The sequence below is a fragment of the Zeugodacus cucurbitae genome, chromosome 2, assembly GCF_028554725.1.
Source record: "Zeugodacus cucurbitae isolate PBARC_wt_2022May chromosome 2, idZeuCucr1.2, whole genome shotgun sequence".
NCBI lineage: Eukaryota > Metazoa > Arthropoda > Insecta > Diptera > Tephritidae > Zeugodacus > Zeugodacus cucurbitae.
In genome coordinates, this window is record NC_071667.1 from 18,829,775 (window position 1) to 18,842,110 (window position 12,336).

The 12,336-nt window shown below is 39.0% G+C and overlaps 1 protein-coding gene across 4 annotated transcripts in view; it reads left to right on the forward strand.

Moving 5' to 3' along the window:
- Positions 1–9,601, forward strand: part of LOC128923089 (cadherin-87A-like) — a 231,858-nt gene extending 222,257 nt beyond the window's left edge. For all 4 annotated transcript variants that reach the window (XM_054235551.1, XM_054235544.1, XM_054235535.1 and 1 more), the window contains 4 exons: positions 1,840–1,985; positions 2,094–2,208; positions 2,472–2,664; positions 9,500–9,601. In XM_054235551.1, coding sequence (XP_054091526.1) covers positions 2,179–2,208; positions 2,472–2,664; positions 9,500–9,528 — 252 coding nt within the window. In that variant the 5' untranslated portion in view covers positions 1,840–1,985; positions 2,094–2,178 and the 3' untranslated portion in view covers positions 9,529–9,601. The remainder of the gene's footprint in view (positions 1–1,839; positions 1,986–2,093; positions 2,209–2,471; positions 2,665–9,499) is intronic.
- The last annotated feature ends 2,735 nt before the right edge of the window (positions 9,602–12,336 follow it).

Sequence of the window (12,336 nt, forward strand, 5' to 3'; positions counted from 1 at the left end):
TATTTACGGATGGCTCGAAAGTGGAGGAAGGAGTAGGCGCGGGGACCACTGCAGTATATTTCAAGCGGAAGTGTTTGCAATTGGAGAAGCCGAGCTATCCTTAAGAAAATGAGCTATCCTTAAGAAAATGATGAAAATGATAATCCACCAGAATTTCAGAACGTAAGTGGACCAGGGATATTACATTGGCCCTCCGTCGCTTAGTCGTTTCTCTACTTTCTTCTAAATCTACATCTATTTCTGTTCGGAGTCCATTGAATGGACCATGAATTCCCAGAGCACATTAAAAAAAACAGTTTTAGTAAGTTTCGTGACCGAAATGTTGGAACTTGGAAAGAATGAAGGATTGTAGATTTTTGCTATATGACGTCCCAAGGTCGCATAAATCAGATTCTACGGTAAAGCTTTCCCGAGGGGCTGGGGCTAATCAAATTTACTGGATCATATAGTTATCTATAGTATACAATAGACTGATGAAATAGATTCTATAAGTCCCGTGAAAAGAATGTTTTCAGTGGTTAAGATGTTCTGGAAATTATTAGGACCAATTATTTTATACTCTCCGCTTTTTATACAGAGTGATTCCATAAAATTCCAAGTAACCATATATATTTATACTCTCGCAACATGTTGCACAGAGTATTACAGTTTTGTTCACATAACGATTGTTTGTGTCACCAAGAAATAAAAGAGTTAGATATGGGGTTATATATATATAAATGATCAGGATGACGAGTGGAGTTGAAATCCGGATGTCTGTCCGTCCGTCTGTCCGTCCGTATGTCCGTCCGTGCAAGCGATAACTTGAGTAAACATTGAGATATCTTAATGAAACTTGGAACACATGTTTCTTGGAACTGTGAGAGGGTTTGGGTAATATCGGTCCACTGCCACGCCCACAAAATGGCGAAAACCAAAAACACATAAAGTGTCATAACTAAGCCATAAATAAAGTTATAACAGTAAAATTTGGAATAAAGGATCGCACTATGAAGGGGCATATTTGGATGTAATTTTTTTGGGGAAGTGGGCGTGGCCCCGCCCCCAAATCAGTTATTTGTATATGTCTCGCAAACCAATTAAGCTATATAAACCAAACCTTCTGCAGTCGATTCCCTTACGTACCCTACCACACACCATGAAAATAGTTGAAATCGGATAATAACTACGCCCACCTCCCATACAAAGGTTAGGTTAAAAATTACTAAAAGTGGGTTAACTCACTAACGAAAAACGTCAGAAACACTAAATTTCATATTAGAAATGGCAGATGGAGCTGCACTCAATTTTTTTTACAAAATGGAAAATGGGCGTGGCCACTTATGGGTTAAAAACCATATCTCAGGAACTACTCCACCGATTTCAATAGAACTTGGTTTGTAATAGTTTCCTTACATCTCAATGATATGTTGTGAAAATAGGCCAAATCGCTTCACAAGAACGCCTACTTCCTATATACCAGAACTTTGAAGACGATCTGAATCGTTTACTTTATATGTATAAAGTAAGCACTAGTGAATATATCGGTGCAGAACTTTGCACAAATACTACGTTTATAGTGTGGCAGCCCCATTCTAAAAATCGCCAAAATCGGACCATAGGTTTTCAAGGCCCCATATATCGAACATGAGGACCTCGGTGCTTCTAACCTAATATTAGGGTTTCCAACTTTCAATGGACTTTATACAATATATATGACGAATATGTGGGTCAAATTGTGTATTATATAATATACATAAATAAAGTTAAATAAATATATTGCGAGAGTATAAAATGTTCGGTTACACCCGAACTTAGCCCTTCCTTACTTGTTTTCATTTCTTTTTCTCTTCGCACTAGACACCCTACGAAAAGGATGTGAATGAGGACGCCGCCATCGGCACAACCGTATTCAATCAAATACTCGTAACAGACCGCGATACCATCGGCGAGAGTCTCGACCTAAAATGCCTGCCACAAGAGCAAAGCCCAGAGGTGTGCAACAAGTAAGTATTCGTACTAAAGTAAATATTACACTTAAATGCCTTAACGTCTTGTTTACTTTTAATATAATTTTACAATCACTTTGTACTACTCAAATGTCTTCTCTTCAGATTCAGTTTGGAGCCATTGTCGCGTGAGCCAACCGTATTAAAGGCGGCCGTTGTGCTGAATGACACGCTGAATTATAATCAACGCATGATTTATCACTTTCAAATTGAAGCGACGGTAAGTGCAGAGCTCGGGGGAACGCGGGCTAGTTGGTGGGCGGCTTGACATAGCGGTTGGCTTTATGCAATTACCAATTGGCGACTTTTTAATAAGCAATTAAGTTGTTAACAACAATTCTTCTTCTTGGCAACTACACTTTACTTCCCCTCGTGCTTGTCATTTTGATTTATCTGCTTATTTATCATAGATTTGCTTTGTTGTTGATTTTTTTCTTTTCCTTTTTTGAAATTTCTTTACTTCTGTTCTTCGGCCTTCTTTAGGATGACGTACATAAATCACAAACGAATTTCGAAGTACGCGTCAAGGATGTACAGGATAAGCCGCCTGTATTTCAGGGCTCCTTGTCGTCGGTCATCGATCAGGATAGTCCCATTGATACGCCAGTGCTGAAGGTGCAGGCACGCGATGGCGACACAGGCGAACCGAGGAAAATCGTTTACGATTTGTTAACGAGTAAGTGTAATAAGTGTTGGAGATGGGATCATGTGTAGAAGTTCACGCAAGTGAGGAAAGTTTTTGATTGTCATACACTTGGGAGTGGCCAGAAACGATTCTTCTCCACATGGTTCAAGCAGCTCACGACTTCCGGTTTTAGACCAAGTATCCTCTGGGTAGCCAACAGACATCCGTTTGAAGGCGAGCTAAAGTGAGAAGGCGAAGCCCGCTTATGCGGTTGTGCGTAGGGCTTGGGACCCACCACATAAAAACGAAGTACCAATGAAAAATCTACGAAAGCCTCGGATGAGACACCCCCCTTTTGATGACGACCCCTGCAAACGTTTTAAGGATAATGATATAAGGGCATGCACCTGGAATGTCCGGACCCTTAATTGGGAAGGTGCCTCTGCCCAGCTGGTTGATGTCCTCATACGACTCACTGACATCACCGCCATCCAAGAAGTGCGATGGACGGGACAAGGACGGAAGAAGGTGGTCCTTGTGACATCTACTACAGCGGCCATATAAAGGAGCGCAAATTTGGTGTTGGATTTGTGGTGGGAGAGAGACTCCGTCGCAGAGTCCTGGCATTCACCCCGGTGGATGAACGTCTTGCCACAATCCGCATCAAAGCGAGGTTCTTCAACATATCGGTGATTTGCGCCCACGCCCCAACGGAAGAGAAGGACGATGTGACCAAAGATGCTTCCTACGAGCGCCTAGAACGCACCTATGTTCGCTGCCCCCGCCACGATTTAAAAGTCGTGCTTGGCGATTTTAACGCCAGGGTGGGTAAAGAAGATGTCTTTGGCACAACAGTCGGAAAATTCATCCTCCATGACGAAACATCGCCAAACGGCCTGAGGCTGATCGACTTCGCTGGGGCCCGAAATATGGTCGTCTGTAGTACCAGATTCCAGCATAAGAAAATACATCAAGCTACTTGGCTGCCTCCTGATCGAAACACGCGGAACCAAATCGATCACGTTGTGATAGACGGAAGACATGTCTCCTGTGTTTTAGACGTGCGTACGCTCCGAGGACCAAATATAGACTCGGACCATTATCTGGTCGCAGCGAAGATACGCAGCCGCCTCTCTGCAGCAAAGAAGGCCCGTCAACAAACACAAGGAAGGTTCGACGTCGAAAAGCTGCAATCGCAACAGACAGCCACGAAATACTCTACTCGACTTGCACTCCTGCTCTCTGAGAGCACTCATCAGCATCTCGGTATAAGCGAACTGTGGAACGGCATCTCAAACTCACTGCGTACCGCTGCAGCCGAAACAATTGGTTTTCGGCAACGACAAAAAACAAGCTGGTACGATGAGGAGTGCCGTCTCGCAGCGGAGAGAAAACAGACTGCCTACCTCGCAACGTTGCACACGACCACAACACGTGCGGGATGGGATAGATACCGAGAGCTGAAGAGGGAAGCGAGACGCATCTGCAGACAAAAAAAGAAAGAGGCCGAAATGCGTGAGTACGAAGAGCTTGAGAAGCTGGCAGACAGAGGGAATGCTCGAAAATTTTGTGAAAAAATGAAGCGACTTAACGAAGGTTTCAAAACCGGAGCATTCTCATGTAGAGACCAAGGTGGTAATCTGGTAACCGATGTCCAGGGCATACTGGGATTATGGAGGGAACACTTCTCCGACCTGATGAATGGCAGTGAGAGTACAACACCAGGAAATGGCGAACCCGATCCCCCAATCGATGACGATGGAACAGATGTTCCATTACCCGACCATGAAGAAATTCGAATAGCAATTACCCGCTTGAAGAACAACAAGGCAGCGGAGGCCAATAGATTACCGGCAGAACTATTCAAATACGGCGGCGAAGAACTGATAAGGTGCATGCAACAGCTTCTTTGTAGAATATGGTCGGAAGAAAGCATGCCTGACGATTGGAATCTCAGTGTGCTCTGCCCAATCCATAAAAAGGGAGATCCCACAATCTGCGCCAATTACCGTGGGATCAGCCTCCTAAATATCGCACACAAGGATCTATCGAGCGTACTGTGTGAAAGACTAAAGCCCACCGTCAACAAACTGATTGGACCTTATCAGTGTGGCTTTAGACCTGGAAAATCGACAACTGACCAGATATTCACCATGCGCCAAATTTTGGAGAAGACCCGTGAAAAGAGGATCGACACACACCACCTTTTTGTCGATTTTAAAGCTGCTTTCGACAGCACGAAAAGGAGTTGCCTTTACGCCGCGATGTCTGAATTTTGTATCCCCGCAAAACTAATACGGCTGTGTAAATTGACGTTGAGCAACACCAAAAGCTCCGTCATGATTGGGAAGGACCTCTCCGAGCCGTTCGATACCAAACGAGGTTTCAGACAAGGTGACTCAATATCGTGCGACTTCTTTAACCTGATGCTGGAAAAAATTATAAGACCTGCAGAGCTAAACCGAGAAGGTACAATCTTCTACAAGAATGTACAGCTCCTGGCGTACGCCGCTGATATTGATATCATCGGAAGCAACAACCGCGCCGTTTGTTCTGCTTTTTCCCGCATGGATAAGGAGGCGAAGCGAATGGGTCTGGAGGTGAATGAGGACAAGACGAAATATCTCCTGTCATCAAACAAACAGTCGGCGCATTCGCGTCTTGGCTCCCACGTCACTGTTGACAGTCATAACTTCGAGGTCGTAGATAATTTCGTATACCTGGGCACCAGCATCAACAACACGAACAATGTCAGCCTCGAAATCCAGCGCAGAATAACTCTTGCCAACAGGTGCTACTTTGGACTGAGTAGGCAATTGAACAGTAAAGTCCTCTCTCGACGAACCAAAATCAAGCTCTACAAGCCGCTTATCATTCCCGTCCTGCTTTACGGTGCAGAAGCTTGGACGATGTCAACATCAGATGACATAGGAGTTAGGAGAGGAAAATTTTGCGTAAGATTTATGGTCCTCAGAACATTGTCAACGGCGAATACCGCAGACGATGGAACGATGAGCTGTACGAGTTATACGACGACATTGACATAGTTCAGCGAATAAAAAGACAGCGGCTACGCTGGCTAGGTCATGTTGTCCGAATGGACGAAAACACTCCAGCCCTGAAAGTGTTCGATGCAGTACCCGCCGGAGGAAGCCGAGGAAGGGGAAGGCCTCCACTCCGTTGGAGGGACCAGGTGGAGAGCGACCTGGTTACACTTGGGATCTCCAACTGGCGCCGAACTGCAAAGGAGAGAGAGAGGTGGCGCACTATCGTCGATTCGGCTATAACCGGCTAAACGGTTGCAACGCCAATCACATACACAAGTGTAATAATTAAGTAGATTAATGGTGACGGCATTTTATGCAATTATCTGAAAAGTTATTGAGCGCTGAAAGGGAGATTGATTTACGGACACGCGTACATACATACATACTTACATATAAGTAATGTAATAAAAGGATACAAGTGCGGACGATTGCTCATTTATGAGAACAATTACGCGTTTATAAATTACACTGGTTTACAGCAAAAATGTTCCATGAACGCCACTATACAAATTGTATGTGAAATGGCTCGCTGATTTCGAAAATCGAGTTATTTTTTTTTATGGATACGTTTTTGAGATATTTGCAATTTACCATTATTCGACCAAAAAAAAAAGGTGTCTTCATTTAATCATGTATGTATATCTCACTGACCAGTTGAGCAATCTTACTGCAAATTATAGAAAATAAAAGTGAATGAAATTTCCTAAAAATATTGCCTACTCCATTTTTCCACAGGCCTTATAATTTCTGAGAAATTGATTAACACTTCGAGTTTTTAAATTTTTTTATGAAAAAATTAAAAAAAAAATAAATTGGCAAGAAAAAAATTTTAAAACAAAAGATATTTTTAAATTTTTTTTTTTATTTTATATGAAGTCCTGTTTATTAATAAAAAATTAAGCTACCAACGAACAAAATCCACGGATAAATAGGAAAGTTATACATGATCAAATAAATATATCCAAGTCGCGCAAAGTCAATGTATACGTATATGCGTATGTAGTGTGTAAAGTAGGGGTGGGATATCTGGCTATGCGCTGTTTCTGTTAAGTAAAAAGTCAATTTTCATGCCGTTTTTAGTTTTTATAAACTCATTTATTTATATATTAGTAATATATATTAAAACAATGTGTTATTTTTGTCTTAAGTTGATGTTCTTACATTATAGTCGAAATGATTATGTGTTTTGTTTTGTCGCTTATTTAGTTTAGGATCGGTTTTTCTTATGAGAAACCAACAGTAGTCACCCATCATACCGACGTCCCAGAAACCTTGGTATCGATTCTTCTGCGCGATCCTCGATCCCGATGTTGTCATTATGCAGTTATACGGCCTTCAAGCTCAGTTTATTGCTGTCTATGAACAATCGCCACTCCTCGGAATCCTATGGTTGACCAAACTCTTTGAATAATCCTGGAATGTCTTTGCAATAGCATACATTGTCTTCCTTCGTATAGTGTTTGGCAAATGGTTCGTGACGATTTCTATAATATGTCACCTTAACATGGGGTGACACGAATTGAAATTGTTGCATACGAGAGACATGTAGCTCAGCTTTTCCTTGGATAATTCCAAATCTCTAATCCAATCGTTTAGTTGCGCTTGTGATAGAACGTTTCTCTCGTTTTCCATTAAAAATTCATTACAACTTGATTTCCCATATTCAGATGATCCTTCAGATACTGCTGTTGACAACGCAACTTCAGCTGAATGTGGAACTGGCAATGAAACGGTAGGTACGTTAGCACAAATTACTTCTCTTGATTTTTCAAAGCCAAGTACTTTTGTCATACAAATATAACAATCTTCTGATTGGCATGTAGGTTCTCGCCATATCATTGGTACATTAAATTTCATGTATCGCCTGAAAAAGAAAAAAATTAAAAACTACTATTAAATAAAAAGAAGCATAGTTTCATAATTTTAATACGTACTTTGTTGATCCTGATTCCCATTGAACCAATATTATTCGACACAAGGAACACAAAATATTCGGAGTCCATGGTTTATCAATATTTTTAGGATCAATACCAAAATATTTTGAATATATAGATTGGATCGAATCTCTAAACTGCCTCCGATGCCGTACAAGAGTATATTCACCGCATATGTAACAGAACATATCCGGATCGTTGGTACACTCAAATTCTCGCGTACGTTTACTCATATTATTTTTAAAAATAGCTAACGGTTTTTTATATTGTAATTATAAACTGGAACCGGCGAGCCTTACAGATATTATGAACTTTCAAGGGGCATTTATCCTTATATATAGCTTGATCGCGAAAAAATAAAAAAAAGGCAAAACCTACCTAAACAAAAAAGTTCCTGCATATTAAAAAAAAAATACTACCTGCTGTTGATGTTGGCCTTAAAAAAATTAATGAATTTACCAAGATATTACTTGATTTTTTTAAACGAATAGCGTTATCAGTTTATTCTAATGATATTCGAAAACAATCCCACCCCTAATCTACACACTACATACGCATATACGTATACATTGACTTTGCACGACTTGGATATATTTATTTGATCATGTATAACTTTCCTATTTATCCGTGGATTTTGTTCGTTGGTAGCTTATTTTTTATAAAGAAACAGGACTTCATATAAAATAAAAAAAAATTAAAAAATATCTTTTGTTTTAAAATTTTTTTCTTGCCAAAGTTTATTTTTTTTAATTTTTTCATAAAAAAATTTAAAAACTCGAAGTGATTAATCAATTTCTCAGAAATTATAAGGCCTATGGAAAAATGGAGTAGGCAATATTTTTAGGAAATTTCATTCACTTTTATTTTCTATAATTTGCAGTAAGATTGCTCAACTGGTCAGTGAGATATACATGATTAAATGAAGACACCTTTTTTTTTTTTGGTCGAATAACGGTAAATTGCAAATATCTCAAAAACGTATCCATAAAAAAAAAATTAACTCGATTTTCGAAATCAGCGAGCCATTTCACATACAAATTGGATAGTGGCATCCGTGGAACAAAAAACAAATTCAAATTTGTGATCCAGTGTTATTTGTCTACATACACATCTCGTCGAAATAATAGATACACTGTGAAGTTCGAAGGTGTGATTTGTTATTAACACGAGTTAGATATCTACTGTATTTAATAAATGTCTTCAATTACTAAGTTATTAATGAAGTACCTTTAACCCTCTCATGCCCGAATTAAAATGGGCGGAGCTAACAGCTTTTTTAGGACAGATATATATTAGTCTTAACTCAAATATGAAGTGATAAAAATTTCAAAGTCCTATGTTACCTGGTTCACTAGCTATGTGATGTTGCTTATAGGCACAAATTAAATTATTATAAATAAACTAAACACTTTTTTCATGAATTTTTTTTAGTAAATAACTCTCTTATCCTTACTTATTTATATAGTTCACTTTGTTTTAAAATAAAACAATTATTTTTATGTTTTTGAACCATTTTTGTATAACAACTTTTGTATAACTTTTTTCGCGAAACGATTTTTGCCAGTTTCTCTCTGCTAAGAACTCTTACTGAGTGAACACGTGCACAGCTCAAATCAGAAAAAGTAACTGTAAGCTTGCATAACACATAAGTCTACATAATTGAAAAAACCGCCGGTTAAAAAAATTTAAATATCGAGAATTAGGAGCCGATAAGTACAATGTGCATATACGCAACATTTGGCATGAAAGGGTTAACTATCACTGACACCTTTGCCTTTAACAAAACCGTTATGTCGACTATATTTAAATGCTATATATTTATGTTCTTGTCTATAAATGCCTTTTTAATTACTTAATTGCTGTAATATTTACTGAAATTCGAATCTTTGATATGACCATTTTTAGATCCCATGGACAATTTTTTAATGGAATGAGAAAAGTGGTGAATTACACACAGCCAAACTGTTAGATCGTGAAGCACTTCCCGATAGTACAGGCTTAATTACATAACGGTTGTATGTAACACATAAAACTAAACGAGTTAGATATAGAGTTATATATACCAAAGTGATCAGGGTGACGAGTGGAGGGTCATAACTAAGCCTAAAGGCAAAATTTGGTACAAAGGATCGCACTAAGAAGGGGCATATTTGGATGTTTTTTTTTTGGAAAGTAGGCATTGCCCCACCCCCTACTACTTTTTTTGTACATATCTCGTAAACTACTAAAGCTATATCAACAAAACTTTCTAGAGTCGTTTCCTTTAGGTACATTCTTATATATAGGGTATTCACAAGGTGTCATATTGTGTCATATCGTCATATTGTCATATTTTTTTATGACTGTCATACCCACACTGTTGTTGTTTCACATGCAAAATTAAAATATGACTGATACAACACTGCGTGGTATGTTTCTTGAGTTCGTTATTCTATATATGGCCAAAACGTGATATATGTCCGTATTTTCCAGATATATGCAATGTGCAGTATAAATCGGTTGAGAACTGTTCGGGCAGAAGGGCACGAGCAAAACCGACCACTGACCGACCCAAAAAACCGGTTCTTCACAGAAAACCGACTACCCACTCGACGAAGTTTTGCCCCAAAACGCCCCAAAGCCCCACCCACCGACCGCCCACACTGCCACGAGTGTGTCCCAAAAAAAACCGGTTCCAAAAAGGGGGTGGGGCTTTGGGGCGTTTTGGGGCAAAACTTCGTCGAGTGGGTAGTCGGTTTTCTGTGAAGAACCGGTTTTTTTGGGTCGGTCCGTGGTCGGTTTTGCTCGTGCCCTTCTGCCCGAACACTTTCCAACCGATTTATACCGCACATTGCATATATCTGGAAAATACGGACATATATCTGGTTTTGGCCTCAGCAAAAATCGCTATGATTAAGTGTAGAAATATGACAAAATATGACATACAACAATTAAGGGTGCTCACAAGTGTCGTATTTTTTAAGAATATTAAAATAAGACATAAGACATACAACAAAGCTTGTGAATTGCCTAATAGTCTAAAATGAACGAAATCGTATTATAACCTTCCCATAAAAAGGTTAAGTTGAAAACTACAAAAAACTTTAATTAAGTAACGAAAAGTACCTGAAACCTTAAATTCTATGGTAAAGATGTTACAGAAAAACTACACTCAAATGGCTCCGCCCATTTATGTGTAAAAAACATCGATTCAGAACATTTCCTTGGCATTCCTATGTTAAAGTTTAAAAATGTGCGAATCGGCTTCAATCTACAAATTAAGAACCACTGAAGATATCGGAACAAAACTTTGCACAAATACTTTATTACTAGTGAGATAACTTTATAGGCCATCGAATCGAACATGAGGACCTCGATTTTGACGGCTAATTTTTTTATGTAAAATGTCGGTAAATCTCTATTCTAAAGTACTTCAAAGGAGATGTGTTTCTTCTAATAATGTGCATCTGTGACAAAAATGCGAAGAATCAGCCCCCCATATTCGGATTTTCAAACTTCCGGTGGACTTTATACTGTATATATCGATTAGTATGTGAGATATTTTAACAAAATTAAGTAAACGTAAAATGAACTTGGATATAATATAGCTTGATACCAAAAATATTATAGTTGAAATCGACCCATAAATTACCCCAGTCCCCATATACTATATATAATGATTTTTTATTCAAGTGGACTTTATTTTAACGAAAATACGACCTACAACACTAAGCCGAACGAAATATAGAAATATGAGAACAGATACTTTAACGAAAATACGACCTACAACACTGACCGAACGAAAAAAAGAAAAAAAAAGTTTTATTAAAAACGCAACCAAGAAGAGAATGCAGTCTAATTTCCACGAATAAAGGACCCGCAGCAGTAAGAAGACTACATATATGGGTAAAATTGTGTGTTCTCTTAATAAAAAAATTAAATAAATAAATTGCGAGAGCATTAAATGTTTGGTTACGCCCGAACTTAGCTCTTCCTTACTTCATTAAACATTGCCTTATTTTAGAGCACATGCAACAAAAATGTATTCATTGGACTCGATTAAAATTAAAAAAAAAATCCTTCGAGGTCGACCTAACTTTGGAGAAGTCACTTAAAATTAGATTCGTTTATAGTTTTAGGGATCAATCCACCGTAATACCATTGTCAACAGTATCTTCTGTTAAAATGGTATATAAAGCAGATCGAACAGAATATTGAGCCTTTCCTTCCTCACTACTCTTACATACAAATCAATGTATAGAAACCTTTCTATATAACTATATACAAATATATCACTGATATGAATTCGGAGGGCCACCAGTCTCATATATGTATATACTTTTTTGTACTTTCAGGCCCGTGAACTTGTCAATGGCGTTGCCAGCAGTGACGCACTTACGAGCACCACCGCACAGGCTACCATAACCATACGGGATGTGAACGATTCACCACCAACCTTCAATAAAAAAGAATATGAAGTTTCACTGCAAGAGAACACAGCACCCGGTACGCACTCGCGCTCGACATGAATATGACAGATCGTGAACGGCACACTGGACTATGAAAATCCCAATCAACCTAACTTTATTGTGCTCGTCATAGCCTAGGAGACAGATACGAAACCATTAAAATTACTGTATGGGATGGTAACGATATTAAGCCAATGTCCAATGAATATATTCGTCGAGTATATCGGAAGCGGCTGCGTACGCTCAATACGTTACCACCGTCACAGCGAAAGATGTATATTCGGGCCAATATGC